The following is a 20,443-nucleotide window of genomic DNA, read 5'->3' on the forward strand; positions in this document are numbered from 1 at the left end:
TGACCCCTGACTCGCGTAAACAAGCGCCATACTTACTGACTACGTCGATGCTAATTGTATGATTGATGGACCCTTGAGCGTTGCTGGCGATGCAAGTATAGCGACCTTTGTCCTCCTCCAGCACGCCGTTGAAGTGCAGGGTGCCGTTGACGTCTTGCACGTGCTTGGGGAATTCCTCATCCTCGCCCTCCTTGATCCACTTAACTGTAGGGTTAGTGGCGCCCTGCGCCTTGCACGATACCTTCGCGGTCGAACCGAGCTCCAAGCGTTTATTGACAGGCTGCGGCGAGAATTTCAGCTTCTCCTCGACTGTGAGAACGGCGGGGTCCGAGAGCAGAGACGGGAATCCCGTCGTGAATACTTGGCACATGTATTGCCCCTTGTCGGATAGATCAACGCTCTTGAAATGCAATGTAACGTTGCCATGATTGTCGGTCACGCGGTATCTTGTAGGTCCACCCGATTCCTTTAGCTGCGTTCCATCCTTGAGCCAGTGCACGTATGTCACCGGCGGTTCCATGCCAAAGTATGAGCACGTTAATGTCACGGAATCGCCTTCCATCACGCTGAGCGACTCCGGGGAACTTATTATACTCGGTGGAGCTGAAAATTAGCAGCGGGAGTAAGTAGCTGAATGAATCAACACACACGAAGCTGTTACACATATTAAGGTTTGTAATTTTTATAATAATTTTTCTGAATATAATTGTTTTTGCACGACGGTAACTTTAGTTTAGTCACATTAGTTTAATGAAATCCAATCGTATTATTAAAAATCGTATTTTTTAACTATTTGAATTATTTTGAATTATTTCTTGTTACAAATGTTTATTAAAATTGCAAACTTACTGGATATAATTATCTGGACGGATATATCCGTTTCACCGGCGAGATTCTCCGCCACGCAGGTGTAATTACCGTCGTCCTCGCCCATCCTAGCCCTCGCGATGATGAGCGTATTGTCTTGAACGCGCACCGGGCCGGTGTCGCTTATTATATGTCCCGTGGGATCTCTCCAATAAACCTTAGGCGGCGGAAGCCCTAGGGGTTCTAAACAACTTATCTGGAATTCTTGATCCTCGCCGACGATCGCCGATTGAGTTGGATATTTCGGTTCGAACGCGGCCATCGAAAAGTTTAGCAAATCTGAAAAATCAATTCAATTACATTCAAAAATCGGTTTATATTCTCAAAAAATCGCAAGTTATATTGATCTCATTTAAAAAATTAATTATTGTAAAATGTTAAAACGTTACACTATCCCAACAACCTTTGATATTTATCGTCGCGCTTTTTTAACATAATAAAAATTCTCTCGGTGCTCACAGGCAATCTGCAACTCGACCGTGTAGCTGACTGTAGTCTCGTCCCTTATACCATGGCAGGAGTAAAATCCCTGGTCCCTTTGATCGGCGGCGCGTATCACGAGAGTGCCGTTCTCGAAAATCGTGCGCTCGTCGTCGGATTCCAGCGGGCCGATCTCCTTGAAGAACCACTGCACCTCGTCGGCGCCCTCGAAAACGCAGTGCAGGGCAGCCGGTTCGCCGCGCTTGGCGATCAGGTTACTCGGAACGACCTTGATCGTCGCGGTTTCATTTCCAGAAACGATTAGCGGATAACTCTCGGTCACCGGTGAGGATCCGGCCTCGTTTTTGGCCAGGCAGGTGTACATGCCGCTGTCTTCGGCGACCGCTCTGTGTATGTGCAGCTTCTTCTTCTTGACCTCAATGCGGTCGCTCAGCACCACGCTCGCCGTGTTCCTGTAAAACGAACGGCTCGATTCATCTTCGCGAAACACGCAAATTGCCTCGCATACATGGAATCAAATTTGACACGATCCCATTACAGCCGCTGTCGTCTCTATGTTCGGACGAAGACGCCCGTTGTTAATCCACCCTGTGCGCTCATTCGACGAGCTGTTCCCCGTTTGCGTGACTTTGGTATCGCCCAGTTCAACGTGCGCGTTCTTTGTACTCTCTCACCCTACGAAGCATCCCTTTTCTGGGAGAAACTAATTAACCACGCGAGCGATCTCGCCTTCGTCCCGAATCTCGAAGACAGCAACAGACGCGTAATTCGAAAATGCCGAAGGGATGCACGGTTCTCCACGACGGCGTCATTAAACTCCGTCGAACGTGAAACGACACGTTTCCACGAGCGGATGAACACCGTTCTCCGACCGAAGGGGGTGAGAGACGACGACGAGAGTGACGGCGGAGGTGAAACTCTCGACGGCACCTACGCCACGGGGCGAGGGTGTGTCACTTCATAATTCAACCGGTGCCGTGAGCGTCGAGTGTCAGTTACGCTCTAGGAACTTGGCTCGCCCCTGTCGTTCCGACCCACCCTTTCGCGTCGACGTCGTCCTTCGCATCCTTCGGTGGTGGCTCTTCCGGTATTAGTTACCTAGGACATTCCCTTTCGCGGGGTGGGCAGGTAAATAAACGGGGCTTAGACGGAGCGACTTACTTGAACCACTCGTATTTCATGTCACCGGAACCGTCGACGTGGCATCGAAGCTCGACCTCGCTGCCCAAGCGGATCGCGGACGGCAGTTTTGGCTGCTGCAACTGCACGCTAGCCTCGCTGACCCCTGGAACAAATCGACGCGTCTCGCGATTAGCGACGATGACCAATTAATCAGGCAAATATATGTGGCGCACGGGACATTATTACATTGTCGCACAATTCTGCGGAGCGTGTCGATACCAGGCCAGGTAAGCAAAATAAATCATTAATATGGTGGACATCACACTCGTGCGCTAGAATGCATGTTTCGAATTTGTTGGCATTGCTGGATGTTGCAGAGACATTTGAAAGCATTACTCTGGAGAGTAGCATTTATTTTCGATACTAATAACTGCTATTAATTGCCATCGATGTCCGCCGAGGTGGATGTAAGTTACCGTTTGCGTATTACGCCATACGCGACACGCCAAAGGAAGAAGGAAAGAAAAAGGAAAAAGAGAGGAGGAGAAGGAAGAGGAGAGAGAGAATGCGAGCCAAAGATTTAATACCACGTGGATATTAGACATGGCGAATCTACGACGCTATAACTCCAAAATTGATATCGCGAGTGGTGAAACAAATGCGCGTAATTATACGGGCGGTACGTGCCAACTGATTTCTTCCAAACTCATTCTTTATTCCTTCTCGGCGGGGTTCCTTCGCGCTACGCAGAAAGAAAATCTCGATCGAAGGAGGTGCAGCAAACAGTCACAGGAAAGGAAAAGACAGGAAAAAGAAGAGAAAAAAGAGAGAGAAAGAGGTGAGAAAGGGGCAAATAAACGATCTACATGTCTGCCTCCAATTTCTTCACGACCTCCGTTGCTGTTCTCTCGCCGCTCGTCGACAAGAGTGTCCAGAGGAAGGGCGCGTCGACACCGAGCGGCGCCGAGTAACCGCGCGGATACTCTCTCTCTCTCTCTCTCTCTCTCTCTCTCTCTCTCTCTCTCTGTTGAATGAGAAAGGAGGATTCGCGGAGGACAAGAGGAGGGAAAGCAATTCCCCGTAGGGCTAGAAGAAGTCGGCGAGGAAGAGGACGAAGGCATCCGGTTAGGAGGAGCTAGAGAGAGAGAGAGGAGCCGAGGAGACGCTCGGTTCCTGAGAATGTCAGGTCGATTGCGCCCGCGTCGCCGTTCTCCCCGCTTTTTGTTCCCGCCCATGGATCAAACCCGTCGTCAGTCGTCTGAAAACGAGCGCGGCTACGCTCTTCTCACGACGAATTTAATCGAGTCGAATAAAACGACCGCCGAGTGGGAACAGGCGGATGCGTTCCATTCCGCTTGTCCTTTGGCTCGCTCGTCCGCGGCTGCTCGTCGCGAGAACGTACGCCGACAGCCTCGCTCGTCGAAGCTGTCTCCATGTATTATTCGAGAGATCGACCTGAAGAACCTGAGGAAAGAGCCAAAGGACCTGGATGTTACCCCTCGCTTTGGGTTTGCTGGTTTTTCTCCCGACTAATCTGGACTTTGCGGCGGGAATTGCCTGAGCCTTCGAACATGCGCTCGGATGGACGCGGCGAATGCGCATCGATTCGGGAGGAACGTTTAATCCGTCGGTGCACCTTGTAGTTTTTACCGGCGACTTCGTTTCCTGGTAAAGCTAAGGTGATTCGTAGAAATTCAAGTCCTCCAGATCCAAATCCAAATTCAATTTATTATCTTGTCTCGCGTGAAATCGAAACCGACAATAAATAAGATAATCATCGGTGCTGACGAATCACTGATTCCGGTGTGTGTTACTGTGATTGCACATAGCCGAATAATTACTGGTAAATTTATACTCTCGGGAATCCTTCTTAATGAAGGAAACCAAAGTCAAACCCCGATTCGCTCAACTATGCGGCGGGGATGCAACGCCGACTGGGCGAAGGACGAGAAGGGTGAAGGGATGTGTCGCGCGTAACTCACGAGGCAACAGTTGCCGAAGACCGTGTGGACGATAGGGCTTCGTTCATTAATTTGATTCATTAGTTCCACGCCGTGGAATCGATCGGCGTGCCACTTTATCCGGCACCCGGCCCCGCCGGATAAAATGAAATATAATTACACGCGCGCGGTCGGGACCTTGTTAAAAAAAATACGCCAATAGTTGAAAGAAAAACGCGCGTCGTTAACGCGTGCGCGTGCACGGGTATTACACAGACACAAACCGGGCGTCGCAAATTACAACGCAGCCGGATCCGGCCGGGAATTGTAAGCTCGCGATAATTTACCCCGTTCGTTCCCGCGAACGCACGTAACGATTCGCATTTCTGTAAAACGTGCGAGCCATTTATATTAACCGTGCGCCGTCAGTTGGACCGTGGTGCTACGGCGGCTTTTGATCTACATCTCAATTAGCGGACTCCATTTGATAAAGTGTAATCCCCTTCTATCACAAATTATATCGCGGATTCTATATCTAGGAATGTAAAATTATGGCGTCCTTAAAAACCATCTGATTCTAATAAGTAACGATGCATACAGCATCCTTCGTAATCCTCTTTTACACGCGATCGCCGCATTAAATGTTAAACGACTTTTTAAATATTTCTTTCATCAGCGATCTATTCGTCGCGCGATCAATTCTGAGCATTCTTCTCGTTTTCGAGTTAGATAACTTTCGTTAATTTAAACAAGCGGAGTCAGTATCTGCAAAATGCCCCGTCAGTTTGCAGTCGGCGCGGCTGTGCCTAATCATCATCTTCGAAATGGAAACGACTACATTCTCGAGTTCCACCCCGAGGTGGCATTATTAACACCTTAACACCCGCGTTTTTTCTCTTTCTCTCTCTCTTCCCTGCTCCCTCCTCATCTGATTCGATCTTTTTGCCACTATCTGCGAGGCGAGCTCCTTTTCCTCGTCGGCACTTTTTTCCCCTCACTCAATCGTGTCCCTCTCGCCCTCGGCTGCGCATTGTCGAGACGCTTCATCAGCGAGCGCTGCACGTGAGCGCGATTACTTTGAAAATTAATCTTCCTCACGGACTGCGTAATAACTTCCGTCAGATAAGTATGTAGCGTACGTGTGACATCATTGACACCTCGGCGCGCAACGTGCGGCACAAGCAGTTATCTCTTTGCCTTTGCTGCAACCGACACACGTATCACTTTCACGAAATTATTATTCTAAGTTATATTATATAATATTTTAGAGAAATTACAGACACAGTTGATGTTAGCAATTGACAAAATTGATCAAACTAAATAAAATGATTTCGATAAATACATACGGATGTGTTACGCATTAAGTTGCCGCATAATTTATTTATCCCAATGTGCATCTAATGCGAGATATGTATCGCGTAAGCTCATCGCGGGCTGTCAAACGTAAATGTTAGCGGATGATTTCACGAGCGACGAAATCAATTCAACTTGTCACTGAGCGCATCGCAGTGACCATCGGCCGTCATTCCCACGAGATGCTTTTCCAATGTCGCTGGTTCGTGGGAATGAACTTTGAAGTCGTCACGCGTTCCCATGTGACAGTGCCATCCCTCTTTCCCTTCCTGTAGCCCGATCATTGATCGACCTTCCGTCCCCGCGTACCGTCTGGCTCTCTCGGATCGTTGCGCGAAATTAGTGGTGAAAATTTCCGCGAGCGGTTCACGGTCGGTCCCCGGCACTCGACGAATCCGGGAAGAGACGAGAGGCAGAGCCGTTTGATTGTTATTTCCTCTTTCTCTTTGCCCTCCTATCCGGTCCTCCATGACGACGACGCGTGCTCGTCGGCGAGCAGGCGAGCAATTTAAAGAGCCGCGTCGCGAAACGCACTCCTCAAGCATTGAGTCCATTAAAGAGCATTAATCTCGAGGAGTTATCATCGAGGAAGATTTCAAAGTGCTGACAGACGTTGATACAAAGCAACGACAAAGAATCGCGAGGCTCGGGAGAAGATGCCCACAGCAGTTGTGGGACGAGAGTGAGAGAGAGAGAAACAGAAAAAAAGGTAAAGAGAAACTCCCGGATACAGAGGGAGGTTGGAGCCTCACGCAGAGGAGGGCTTGTTTGCAATGACGAAAGTCTCACTTTACGTCTCGGAGGTCCAGACGAGATTTCGCGGGGCCACTCGAGCCGCTTTCCTCCACTCATTGTAAAAATCTCTCTCTCGTTCTCTCTATTCCTTGTGCTATTCCCTCGCTCTTTCTCTCTCGATCTCCGCAGCCCTTTCCTGCGCCTCGATTTCTTCGCGTCTCCTTCCCTCGCCATTCTCGACTCTTCGCTCCGTCTCTTTCCATTCGTCGCCTCTCGCTGCCTCCACTCCGCGTCTCGGTGAGTCGTGTTTAAATGCACAAACGAAGCGACAGATCAAAGGAACCGCCGGCAGTGCACGCACAGCGCGGGAGCAGCCGAACGAGAGGCAGAGAAAGAGAGAGGAGGGCTCTAGGCGAAAGGGGGTAGGTAACGTTTATTATTATCATCATACGCGCGTGGAGGCCCTCCCTCGTCGCCGTCGCCGCTCCTTCAGCATCCAGCATCCTCCTGCAGTCGAGATTAACTTTCGTGTAAACAGGCCGCCGTCGAGTGCGCGCGCGCGCTGCGACGCGTGCACGCAGCCTACGCTCGTCGCTCGCTCTTGCAACCCCGATTGCAACCTTGGATCGAAGGTCGACCGTGATATCTTTCAAGCGCGTTCAACCCTTTCTGAGCACCTGCGCGCATGATGTACGCGAGGGTTTCTTTTATCGATTCAATCGAGATTCCGGCTATTTACGTAACAAATATAAAATTCGCGTTCATCTCGTGTCAGCTGGCAAAAGTACTTGGTAGAAATATATCTAGGAGAGAAATAAAAATATATTCCATCACGTATAATGATGATAGTGCATTTTCGATGATAGGTAAAGCTTTATAAAATTTTTATTTGCGGTCGAATGGTACGCGAGCGGAATGATCTTTTTCCTTTTTCCTCCGGGTATGTGAATAATCGCCCTTTATCTCTCCATTGTTACGCGGGCAACCTTGGATCGGAGAGGCCGACCCTGGTATACCTTCAACGACCCTTCCGGTCGGTTGCTCGCAACGTAGATTGGGATTTTAATTGCCCCCGCCGACGAGAATTTTGAAGCGGTACTCGAGTATCGATTGCCCCGCGGAATACATACATCATAATTGAGCGCGGACTTGGAATACTCGTTGAATATTCAACGGATCGAAAGATTTCTCTTGCGCAATTGGTGCACCAGATCAAGATCATATCTTGGCCTTCTCGAAGATACACAAACACATCGCGCGAGAATGGAACGATCCGCCGGCTGTCTAAACCCCGATCGCTAAAACGCACGAGGGTCCACATGTACCAAGCTGCGTTCGTGGCAAGGGGTGGCGGCCTTTCCTCTCTCTTTTTTTCTAAACGGCGATATCATCGACGGAACAAGAACACGCCGACAGATGTGTGTCATCCATGCCGGGGAAGTCGCGTGCGACGCAACATGGACCACCCACGTATCAGTGGTCCGGGTCGGTCTGCTGTCATCAGACACGACAAAGGCGAATTAACGCGTGTTCGCGTTGAATCCCCATGGATCTGTTCGCACATGCAAACTGCAGCGGACACAGCTGATTAACGGAACGATTATAACGTTGCGGAATAGCTCGTTTGAATGCAGGAAATGAATTTAAAAGGAAAACTTTCAACGACCGGAACTTCTCACCATCGAGGAACGAGCACCGTATTCTCGCTTCGTTTCGAGGGAGATGACAAACTGCGCGGTCGCGTACTTGCTCTTTGGAGGCTTGCCACCGAGAATTGGAGTTTATCAGTTAATGAGTTAATGAAGTGCCGAGAGGACGGGAGAAACCGTTCGGAGCCAGTCGGCCGGGAAAATATCGTTCAAAAGTTCGGAAGTAGAGTTCCGCGCGACCAAGAAGAGAGAAATAAAGGACGCGAAATATGCCCGCAAGGACTCGTTGATGCGTTTCGCAAGATCGATACGACTTAAGCGCAGAGCTCTCGCCCGCGGGATCATCGAAATATTGCTCCTCCCGCAAGAAAGCATTCCAGAAAGTAAGCTTGCTGTAACAGCTCGTCTCGTTATTAAAGTTTTAATATTGGAGCAAAGGCGAACCGACGTAAGAACCTCGAAGATGGCCGGCGAGGTACCGGATGGTACTCGCCCGTTTTCTCAATATTATCGATAAACACTAAAAAGGCAGACTCCGAGAGAGCAACTTTTTACTCTCGAGGTAGCAGGTAGCTGAAGTGCTCATTCCGTCAAGGTAGACATATATATGTTAGGTCGTAACGCGCTTTCGTCTTCAATAAAGTTTTTACCAAGGAAAAGTGGCTTGGAAATTCTCGAACTAACGCTCTAGTAGAAAGATCAATGGAGACACTGCACTCTACTTACACTCGACTTTTGTGTTATCTGTAATGCATATACCATGCTTCGCCTTTGCGATTAACAGTATTTATTTAATTCATTATTATTATATGTCATTTATTATTAAATATGAACAATTTATCGTATAAATATTTTATAAGTGTTAGAAATAATTATGCAAAAAATTACAGCATTAGAGTGACCGTTCGATGACAACGGTGATATATCCGTTTTATCTCGATATTTATGGTTAATTTGACTAATATTATGTTGCACGGATACCTCCGGATGTCTCCGTTCCACCAACGTAGGCTGAGACAAAAGGCGGATCCTTCAGCAGCACGTCGAGATAGTAGCCTGGTGAAAGGTATTCAAAGCGATTTATATCCCCGGTCTGCTTTTGTCATTCTCTCGTCTCTCTCGCAAAGGCGTTTACCTTGTAAACGCAACGCCCGGGAGAAACGGGTCTTCCAAACAGAACGGGACTTGAAAGAAGGCCGCCGAAGGATGAGACGGGTGGTGAGAAGAACGGTATGCTGCTATCTTCCATTTACTCACTATCTATCTCTCTCTCTCTTTATTCCCTACACTTCCTTCCATTCCTTTCTCGACGAGTTTTCTGTAACTTGGCGGAAACTCGCGTCTTTCCGGTATTGCATCTAAGTGGACAGTCAGTCCACTTTCGAAGTAAAATTAATTCGCGAGGCACAGCTGCAAACATTAAGTGAAAAGCCAAGTTCGAGAGCATAAAAAGGAAATATTCAAATTGCTTTCGCATCTTGATGTTATCAAACTATACAAGGAATAATGAAATTAGATTTTGTTATATTGGAGCAAAATGTCGAATGTAGTCTGTACATCATTAGAATATGTCGTTAACTGCCAATGAATCACGGAGTTTTCTATAAAAATGTAAGAACTGATATTTTATAGTGTGTTGTAACATATATTCGTTATTAAAAATACTGAACAAACGGGACGAATAAATGTTATATCCAATACAAAAATGACAATCGAGAGAACCGACATTAAACACGTGTTATTCTCAATTTTGAAGTCAAGAAAGTTGCGTTTACGACAATGTTGCAGACAGCCTTCTCTCGTAAAATATTGATATTGTAATAAATTAAGATATAACGCGATCGCAAGAAGGCAAAATAAATATTTTGCGATTAAATAAATATTTTGTAATTGTGATTATTTCGCCGTCAAGAATGCAACAATTGTTGCAGTCTCTCCATAATAATTCCTAAAACGAGCGTATTTCAACGATTTGACTTTTACAAGGCGTAAAAGGAAATTGCTCCCTATAACTATCCTCGCCAGTTTTCCACGTCGTAAACGTGATCGTTCGATAAGGGCGAGTTCCTCAATCTAAACGGCTGGAAAGAAAATCTTCAAGGAAAAGGAAGGAAAACTGCATGACGAGAGAAACGTGACGGATACTGGACGAAAGACGACGTGCAGCAGCACATGGCGCTCGAAGAATATCGAAGAAATGTTTCCTTCAAGGAATATCAAACCTCAGATCTAAAACTGGATAAACTATTAAATTCGACGTAAAGGTTGCTACGTCATTTCCCGATTTGTTACACGCCGCCAGTTTCCCTTTGTACCTTTACATTGCAGAATATTGCATTATTTATGTGCCGATACGATTCCATTAGAAATCGTAAATATCCACGTAGCGCGCGAGTACAAAGGCTTCATTTAAGTCCGCACGTTCGGTGCGCATTTAATTACTAGAAAAATCGCTCTTTAATTACACCGGCACTCCGACGGCGGAAAGCATCAAAGCGTACCGTTCCCCTATCAAAAATCCGAAGAGGCGCGCGTCTCTACGGCATCTTGTTCGCACCTCTTGCGAGCATGCTATCGTTACAACGGGCCCTCGTTTTAATCTGAAGCCTCGGCGACTTCAAAAAGCCGAGCAGGAGCCCCATGAATCGCTTTTCCCTTTCATAAACCAGTCGATTACATTGTAAACGGAGTTCCCTACGGAGGCCTCGAGAATCCCCTCGAAATTGAACGGAACGTGGACGCTAAATACTCGTCACGCTCAAGTTCGATTGAAACGAAAGGACATCTCCGATTTGCGATTTTCATCGTATCTAATATCTATTTTGCCTCTTTGCTAACGTTACACATTCACATTCATTACCCGCATCTCATATTTCGCATAAAATTTCGCTATCAAATTTCGCGTCTTCGAATAATAGTATCAGCCGACTGTGATTGTTGCTAACTCTTTCGGTATGACAATTATTCGTCGCAAAATTGTCAGTTAAAAAAGTACGAAATCGTTTTATAACGGGACAACCGCCGAGGACGAAAAAGTGGAGTTTCCTTTCTCTCGGAAGAAATCATCCGACTTCTGTACGCCGGTGCACGCCGATTCGTCAAGAAGTTAGAAATATCCCTCTGTATGACTTGGGCTTCGCCCTCGACTGCAGCCGCGGCGTGGTCGTCGTAAGAGCGGGTACGGGAGAAAGGAGAGACCCGCGCGCGTTTCCACGAGCGGGCTATTTATTCTGGACGAACAAACAAACCGCGGTTTTCTCTCGACAGTCTCTCGTCGAAGGAGATGAGAAGAGCTTGCTCGCTTGCTCTCTCGCACCCGCGCGCGCGACCAGGACCCGTCTAGGCTCGTTGAATTATTAGTGGATTATGTCGTGACGAGAATGCCTCTTTGTTCCTTTTCTCTCGCTAACAGCAGACGTTAGCCTCGCCCCGCTTGCGGCGAAAAGGAGGCAAGAGCGAGGGGGCAGAGAGCCGAGAGGACGAAGCCGGGGTAAAAAGGGGGTGAAAAGCGTGACAAGCTAATTCGTCGCCGAGAAACACGCTCGCTTTCCTCGTCGGCAGACGGCGGACGTAACACGATACGGCGGCCAGGCAGACCAGGATACAATGAGGCGACGCCGGGTACGAATGCACCCCGCGAGCGCATAAAGGGGTTTAGTTATTTTAGCTATTATACCCCTGCACCCCGAGGCGGAGAGAGGGCAGAGGCGAATTGTTGGTAGCGCGGCCGATTGTGCGACGAGATTCACTTCTAATTGCGTGGTCCGTGAGTAAAAATTCGAGTGCAAGTACCGCAGACCAGGAAGAGGAAGGGTGCGAGGACGGGACATCGAGGTGGAGGAGATAAGGAGGGAATTCGTGCGACAGACAGACAATATCCGTGTGTTGGAGATTACGACGGCGAGAGACAGAGCAGAGAGCGAGAGAGAGAGAGAGAAAGCTTCGTGCGTGCGTCTCCATGAGAACAAGGAAGACAAGGCAAGTCCACGCGTCGGGGGGAGCAAGAGCGAGAAGGGCACACAGGTAAAGGGTGTACGTATGTGTACGGCAGACGGAGAGAACGAGCAGAGGGTGAGAGAACGAGAAGGATGCAGGGTAGCTCCGTTCGGGGGTCGGTCGTTGCCATGGGGATAGGCGGCGAGGGGTATGGCGAGGCAGAGAGGAGACGGTCGGTCGATGCAAACGCACCATAAAGTTTTATGGCTCTCCAGAACTGTACCTATCCGCCCTGGTCTGTCGGCTCTGGGCGGACGATTCTCTTTACCGCACAGGAAGCTACATAGGCGGGCCTGACGATATTCCTTATTATTTTTCCCCTTTTTTCTCGCTTCTCGCTAAATAAGAGGCGAGGAGTGCAGAGTCGGCAGCAGACCGTTAGCTCGCGGGATTCTAACTGGCGTGCACGCGACCGGCGTCGATAAACGGCAAAATTATAATCGTCGCTCGAGTACGGGAAGTAATCGGGGCGTGGGAAATTAACGAGGGCCAGACCAACTCGTGAAGTTTATAATGACGCGCCGGAACGAGAACCGCTGGCGATCCTCGAATCGTACTCTCCATTTGGAAACTTTTACGACGTGCTATATATATAGATATATCTCTCTCTTTTGCTCTTTATACCTCGCATTAACATGATAATATCACGAGAGAATCGTGAGATTGTCGTTGCTAGTGAAGTTGGGGCTGGAACATGAAGGATACGTTGTTTTATCGTCGAATATTTAAATTCCTCGCATACATATTCACATTTCATGAGGAGGGCATGCAGAGAATATGCCGGATATATTAGCTATTATCTTTTTTATACGAAATCTGATTCGATGCGCGTACAGAACAAAAAATTCAGACGTACCAGTCCGCGTAGAAATAGCTGGAAGCTAATACGAGATCGTTTATTCACACGGCTCGTTCATAACGTAGATGGAAGAGAAGATAGAGTAATAATTAATGAGTATCGGGGAGCCGACGTAAAGTAATTATCTAAAAAAGATTTTAAATCTCGTCTCGAAGTAGGCACGAGAGAGATATAGAAGAATGGAATAACAATCAGAGAAGGGGTAATCGCAGCGAGATAATCACCGACAATTACTCGCGCGAGGCGATTTTCTCACGTGAAAAAGAAAATACACGAAAGTCTGAATAATCTCGTTAACTGAGGAAATCCAGTTTCCCCGTGGCCATAGCGAAAAGCAAAGTGTGGTATTAATCTCGCTAATGAAGAAAGAGATTAAAGCAACGGCGTTTCTTTCTGGGCAACGAGTTCATTCTGGGAAGAAGGATTTATTTGTTTCTTTCTATATAGTTCGCCTATCACATAATTGCTATATCTTAGTTTTCAGAAGTAGATGCAGTGGCGCAAGTCACGAGTGCGAGTACGAGCACATGATCGAGCAGATCACGTTTCAAAATGAAATCGTCTTTATAGCGGCCGCTTTATTCTCTCTCTTTCTCTATTTCTCTCTCTCTCTCGCTTCCCTCTTTCTTTAACCGTTGCTACTTACCTACGCGTTTGCAAATGCTTACAACGTTCTGCGAAGGTATCTACCTTTGACATCGTGACACGCCGGCGGAATAAATGGATCCGAGAGGGACCACGTCTGTCCGCGCGCGCTCGCGTATTCCTCTCGTGGTTCTTGGGAATCAGTACGATAAAGTATCGCGCATGACGACGATAAAAAGAGAGATTACGAGAGGACTAACGACCGGCGACACGCGACAATCTTCTTTACTTTCTTTACGACAATCCAACTCTCGATTCGAAGCGACAAGCGAGCAGTGCGATACGCAGACAACGGATCGGCTCCTGAATTATCTAATTCATCGTTAGGCGAACGGAGACAGTGGAACCACCGTAGGGAGACCAAGCGAAGCGTAATGCGAACGTGCCCCGAGTGCCAATCCTTAAACCACCCTACGCGCCACCATGGGAGACGTGAAAACCGAAGGCGGAGGCGAAGCCGACGAGCGCGAGAACCGCGCGCATGGTAATTATTTTCGAACCATCAAAACAACCCCTTGGCAGCGTACGGCGAATCCGCCTGTATTTGGAGAGAAGTCAAGGGTTACTTTCGCGTGGATAATACTCGAACTTTATTAGGGGGTCCGCGCGCGCGCGAGAGCGAGAGAAAGAGAGAGAGAGATATCCTGACGCGTCCTGAGACCTCGTTGCATCTTTGCTGCATGCTTGAAAATCAATGTCAAATGTATTTGTAATAAATTAGATAAAGTACGATACGAGTGAATCATCGTAGTGTTTTGGAGAAATTGGCGTGAATTATGGAGCAATGCGCGTACGGATAGATAAATAAATGCAGTGAGAAATGATATAGTATATCTAATGCGTGTCTTTTCTATTTTTATTAGTTAATTAATTACGACAGCTCCACTGCTTAATACTGCTAATTTCGGTTTGCCGACAGTTGTTTTTTTTCACCCGCGGGACTAACTCCCCAGACCGTCTGCGCTCGCTTCTCGACGATTAAATCAGCACAGGTAGGAGAATAGTTACCTGGGATCGTCAAATGAAATCCCGACGCGTTGTCGGCTGTATCGCAATTACGCGGAGAACCTCTCGTGGGATACGCGAACGAAAAAAGGGCGAAGGACCGAGACAAAGGAATAAAGCCAGGAAAGGACCGTGAGCGACGTTCGCGCAGTTATCGTTCAGCGTTCGTTCTTTCTCTTCCCCTCCGTTTCTCTCTTTCTCTCTCTCTCATACCCGAAAGACTGCTCTCGGGGAAGCAGATAAAATTGCTGAAAATAGTGTCGCCTATCTGCGAGCGTGGCAGATACACGCCTGCACTCACATGATGCAGCGTGGAGACTGCGGGACGCGGAAGATAAATCATTGTTCCCTTTGATGCGTCGACTTGCTGCGGCCTGTATAAGCGAGAGATAAAAGCGTGAAGGCTCCGCGTATGGCATGGTGCTAGATGCGTGCATGGTCTCCGTATGGGATATCTAAACCATCTTCCAAAGGATAATTTACGCCGATGGACCGTATTTCTCGTTGATTGCTCTTTTTCCATTATGTGCACCGTTACACTGCGCAGGCTGGTTATTCAGTTTCAGTCTCACACGTGGGTTTCTTATTAATATTTATTTTCGACTATAGATATGACATTGTCTCATTTATGTCTACGTGAAAAATTGTGTGTATTCTAGTGACTGCGAACAAGTATCCTGAATAAAGGATCTTGCACGAATACGCTTGGGATAAAATATTAAAATAAAATATTAAATTATTTCACCGTTACGTCTCATTTCGTGAGTCACCCGGCCGTGATTGATTCAACTCGTGCCTTCGTGCTGCCTCGACATGAAACCGCAGTTTATCCGCTTTCAATCCATCTCCGATCGATTTATTCAACGGTGTACGCCGTTAAGCAAGAAATGAGGAAGGCAAGAGAAATCCGTCCGCCTTTTCCGCGATCTACCGCTTGTGCTCCTCGCACGATTTCAGCAGAAAGGCGATTCGTCCTGCGCACCTCGCCGCACCGGTTTGTGCGGGCCAGAAGTAACGATACAGGAAACAGAAGCAGACGAGAGAGAAAAAAAGCCCGAGAGGGGCAACCTTGCGGTCTCGACAATGCCGGTGGCTCGGCTTCGGCTCGCGCCGCGTGATTTACGTTCGCAACGGCGATTCGGCTCTCATCGAACTCGCCGATTCAACCAAGCTTTTCGTCCAAGCAACGAAGCCGGAACAGACGACACGTCCGATCGCCGCACAAAAGCGTACCAGAAGCGCGGCTTCGGGAGGGCACCGACCATCTCCAGCCCTTTCGCGCATCATCATCGTTACACGTGCGCGAGCGCGCGTTTAATGAACGCTGCACAATTTTATCATGGGCGATAATTACGAATTGTGAGCTGCTAGACGTTCATCCGCACTTCTGCGCGTCCTTAATGTTGAGATTACTAGTTTTCTCTCGTTATTTTATTTGTATCTCATTTATTCTAATGCTGCGTACAGAAGAAGCGAGCAAACAAGGCAAAAACAGGAAGACACGTCTACCTGTCTAAAAATATCACGAAAAGGTATAAACGAGCGAATAGGTAACGGTATGCTTCGTGTTATAAATTTTGTACCGCGATAAAACGTTATTGCTTTGCATTCATCGGGCATTAACGAGTCGACGAGATGAACGACGTCTTCACCGACGGTGATTCCCGCGAGCGATCGTTTTATTATTCACCAACCGAACGGTCGACACATTAAATCGCGCTCGCGTATATATCGATGGGGAGCACCTGCATCTCCGAGTGCTCCGCTCGCGGATGCACCTCGTTTGTAGATCGGCGAACGGGCCCATCAGCGAATGGATAAAGAAGCACGCGGAAGCGCATAAATGTCGATCGTGACAGATCATCGTGCATATGCAAGTTCAGATTTTATGAGCGTCGCGACGCGCATCCATCAGCGTTCGATGTAGTCGATCAGCGGAAAAAATTAATGGGCTCGCTATTCTTGTCGGTCGACGCAGGCGCATCGTTCAGGCGCGTTAAATTGTGCATCGTCTGCTGAGAAGTTGAAAAAATCCGACTAGACGAATGATTGTGATAAATTCATGTCATCAGCTGGCATTTTTCGATCTTTTATACAGTACGAAACAAACTCCTGGAATTAATGCACATATACTATACATCTGCTTGCTCCGAGACGCGATTCTAATGGCATCTGATAATTATGCTTTGCTTACGGTATATTCGTAGCGCATGCGAGTGTGTGAAACGTAATACGCGATGACGCGTCATTAAGATTTCCGTTAATGGGCCAAAGCCAAGCACGTTTCTCGCAGCGTCGCGGGTTCATATTTTTCTCGCGCTCGCAATTTCCCGCGAGGGGAAATTAAAATATCGCCACGCCGTGGCGACGTCGCCCGTGGATCCACCGAAGGGCAACGCAGCGGCACGCTATAATATGAGAAACACATTTCCGGGCTGGCGCGAAATTACCAATTCCACACGCTCGACGTTTGCATTTTTAATGCAGTTCTTTTTCTTCTTTCTACGGTCCGTCAGCGTACGCGGAAATAAAAGAAGAGAGGAAAATATTACGCTCCGCTTTGGCCTGGGATCGTGCGTTTTCCCGTGTATCGTTTACGCAGAGGAACAGGTGACAGAATAAAACGAGAAAGCTGGCCGGCTTTAACGAGAACCGATCTCTTTTTCCGAGAGCATCGCGCGAGTTTCCCCGTGCTGCATGCGACGCACGTCGAAGCGTTTTCTAGCGCGCTTCGCGGCGGTCGTCAATCTCGTCGTTGACATTAAGAAGGAGAATCAAGTTATCGTGAAGAGACTAACGTCGTCGCTTCTGGGATTCTCGGCGAAAGAGAAACCCCGGTGGATTGTCGTTACTCGCGTAACTCCGCGCGTATGGCCGCGCGGAGTTACGCGCGCCCGCTTTGTGCACAGGCGAGTTTTTTTTTTCCGCGCAACTAATTAGTAAAAGCGCGCAAGGTTAATTAGCGAGGAAGCGAGATTAATGGCGGGTTGGGTCTTCCGCATTCAACGGTTGAATTCTCGCGCCGGGATGCTCCGGTGTCTTTTCTCTCGTTTCTCTCCGTTCCCTCGCTCTTTCCCTCTCTTTCTGCCTCCTTCTCCCTCAGCCACCTCATTCCGCGTACTTCCTTCTTTACTTTTTTTGTCGTTTTCATGAGCAACGCGCGCCCTTTCCGCCCCGCTATTAGTCGTGCTCATATGCCGCTTAATATACAGCAGTTCGTGCACTTGCAGCTGATTATTCGTCCGGATAATAGTAATTTGCCGATTAGAAAACCCATATCGGGTGGCCAGAAAACGATTGCACTTTGCAAACGCTCTCATGTGTGCACTGGGTTATACTGTGCAGCTTGCGATAATTTTTCTATGTTAATTTCCTGCCGGAAAATTATTGTAGTTTAACAGTTCCGTAATTTCATTTTTAGCCGATTGGAAATCAAGGAATGTTTCTTTACTACCGGAAGTATTTTCTGACGATGTAATTCTCATTCACTTAAGTGCCGTCCGTAATTGCAGTACCTTGGTTTAATTATTTTATAGTCTTTGATATCATCGGCTGTGCACGCACAAGCAGTCGAAATTATTTTCGCAGCGTCATCCATTACGCGGACGGGAGTTGCTATCAAAGCCAGGGAGATTTTATAGCTCGAGCGGAGATCCATCGAGGTAAGCGCTGCTGGATAATACCACCATCAACCGTAATAATTATCGTTGGTCAAGGATTTCCAGGAAGATTCGCTCCCACGGGCAAATCGCATTTAATGGAACAAACCGTGTGCACCATCATTTTACGAAACATAATAGACAGATTCCGCCCGCGACTCGTAGCACTGAACATGTAGAAAATAAGCATCGGACAAGAGAGTAAGGAGCTTAAAAGCGTTCCAGGATGCCCCGCAAACTCAATTTGCAGTAATGAAGTGGAATCGCATTTTTCATACTGCGGGGACCGCAGGTTGGTGCTGTTAAGATGCCGAGACGCATCGCGCCAGCAATTCTCCTGATGGATTCATGCAACCTCATCGCTTCGGGGTGGAACTAATCCCGGCGAACAAAAACGCGAGTTGCGCCGGATAACCGTGTGGCGCGCTCCACCAAGCGCAAGAAAGTCTACGATTTTTCTCCCCGGTATTCTTTCTCTCGCACGTCCTCGCTCGCCCATGCCGATCGTGCATGGTCCGTCAATCTATTTTACTTTCGCGAAACTGCGAGGTCAGTCCGAAGCTAACGCGAAAAACGAGATCGCGCTGAAATTCTCATTCGTGGCAAGAAGCGAACTCGCTCTATTAACGAGTCCGATTCGTGTATCGCGACGCAATTTGCCCCCGGAGCGAATCGTGGCACACACGCACCCTACGAGGGAACGTGAGATGCGCTGCGCCGCGGGTGGAGAGCGACGGGTTGCGTCGTCATCTTGCCGGCAAGCGCAATTCTTGCACTTCCATTTACGCTGCGACTAATCAGCAAGCCGGCGCACCTGTTAGCGATTACGTTGCGTCGCCTTCGTTGCCTTCGTATGTGCCGACCGCTTGGGCTTGGTCGCGGGGCGAGAAGGCGGAATGGAAAAATATACATCACCCTGGCATGATTTACGGCGTTAACGCGTTCTCTAGTGCCTCTTTTTGAGGTCGTCCACGGCGCGGTAGCCGCGCCGTATACGGGCGTCAAGTATTGCGCACGCTGCAATTCAGCCGCGCTCGTACAATCCAGTCCTGTACAATGCAACGGTAGAGGAGAAGAGAAGGGAAGAGGAGTAAGAGAGAGGCAACACGAAGGGGCAACGAAAATGGATAGGACGAGCGAGCATGCATGCATGCATGCTGGCAATCAGCGTGCGCTCGTACGCGCGATAGCGTTTTTAAAAATGCAGACACACCCCTCCGCGCACACAGGAACAACGATTAGTTTACCATCCTGCTTCTCCTCTCGCCTTCCATCTCTTTTCTTTTTCCATTTCGCTCGTCCGTACTCTCGGATGCGTTCCAACGTTGTCGACGTCAACGACAACGACGACGACGACGGTGACGAGAACGATGACGACGAGGACGGCGACGACGAACAGCCCGCACATTGAGGCAAGACAATGAAAATACAAGCAAACCCTCCATGAATTGACTTCTCCGACCGCGCAAGCGAAAAAGGATCATGGAATAGGCAGACACGGTGAGGAGGAGAGAAGGAGGGGACTATGGTCCCAAGCCTCGACTCGAGAACATCGCAGATATTTTTTCCTTTAAAGGGGATATTATTCATAGCCGTGCAGATATTCTCATTCAAAAAACGGATAGAGGCGCAAGCTTGAACTCGTGGGGTTGCTACGAATCGATAAGAGTAATGGAAAATGCATAAAGTACTTAATCAGTATGTTGAAGACTCATTTTACTGCGAATTAAATTTATGAAATCGAGTTTTCATTGAATATAAAATTACGATATTATATCAACCCGCGATAACGTTATTATCACTTAACTGAAATTTCAATTGATTCATATAATTGCAAGCAGAACTAATATCTGATTTAAATAAATTTATCTAAACACGAGATTATCGTATTTAGATAAATTTGGGGTGTGCACAAAGAACGTCTTTGGAGTATTATGTCCCGCGTGGTAGGGCTCGCGTGCTCGCTGCGAGGGCAACTTCCTACAGGACGGATTTCAAGCGACGTACTCGCAAAGTACTTTCCTGCGTCGAGCGGTCGGGAAGAGGAGTGGATGCACGCGCACTCCACTCAACTGGGTACAAGCAATGAAAAATAGCCATTGTTATGAGGTACAATACGTGAGACCTAATTGTCGTTTGGCCCCCGTGTATTATGCGGAGGGATGGAGGACG

At 48.0% G+C, this 20,443-nt stretch overlaps 1 protein-coding gene across 1 annotated transcript in view; it reads right to left on the reverse strand.

Moving 5' to 3' along the window:
• Positions 1-20,443, reverse strand: part of LOC105287160 (inactive tyrosine-protein kinase 7) — a 41,340-nt gene that overhangs the window by 5,502 nt on the left and 15,395 nt on the right. Inside the window, exons 3-6 of the mRNA XM_011352639.3 lie at positions 2,470-2,593; positions 1,327-1,760; positions 850-1,146; positions 37-603 (exon numbers count right to left, since the gene is read on the reverse strand). Of these exons, the coding sequence (XP_011350941.1) occupies positions 37-603; positions 850-1,146; positions 1,327-1,760; positions 2,470-2,593 (1,422 nt within the window). The remainder of the gene's footprint in view (positions 1-36; positions 604-849; positions 1,147-1,326; positions 1,761-2,469; positions 2,594-20,443) is intronic.

This window comes from Ooceraea biroi, chromosome 2 (assembly GCF_003672135.1).
Source record: "Ooceraea biroi isolate clonal line C1 chromosome 2, Obir_v5.4, whole genome shotgun sequence".
Lineage (NCBI taxonomy): Eukaryota > Metazoa > Arthropoda > Insecta > Hymenoptera > Formicidae > Ooceraea > Ooceraea biroi.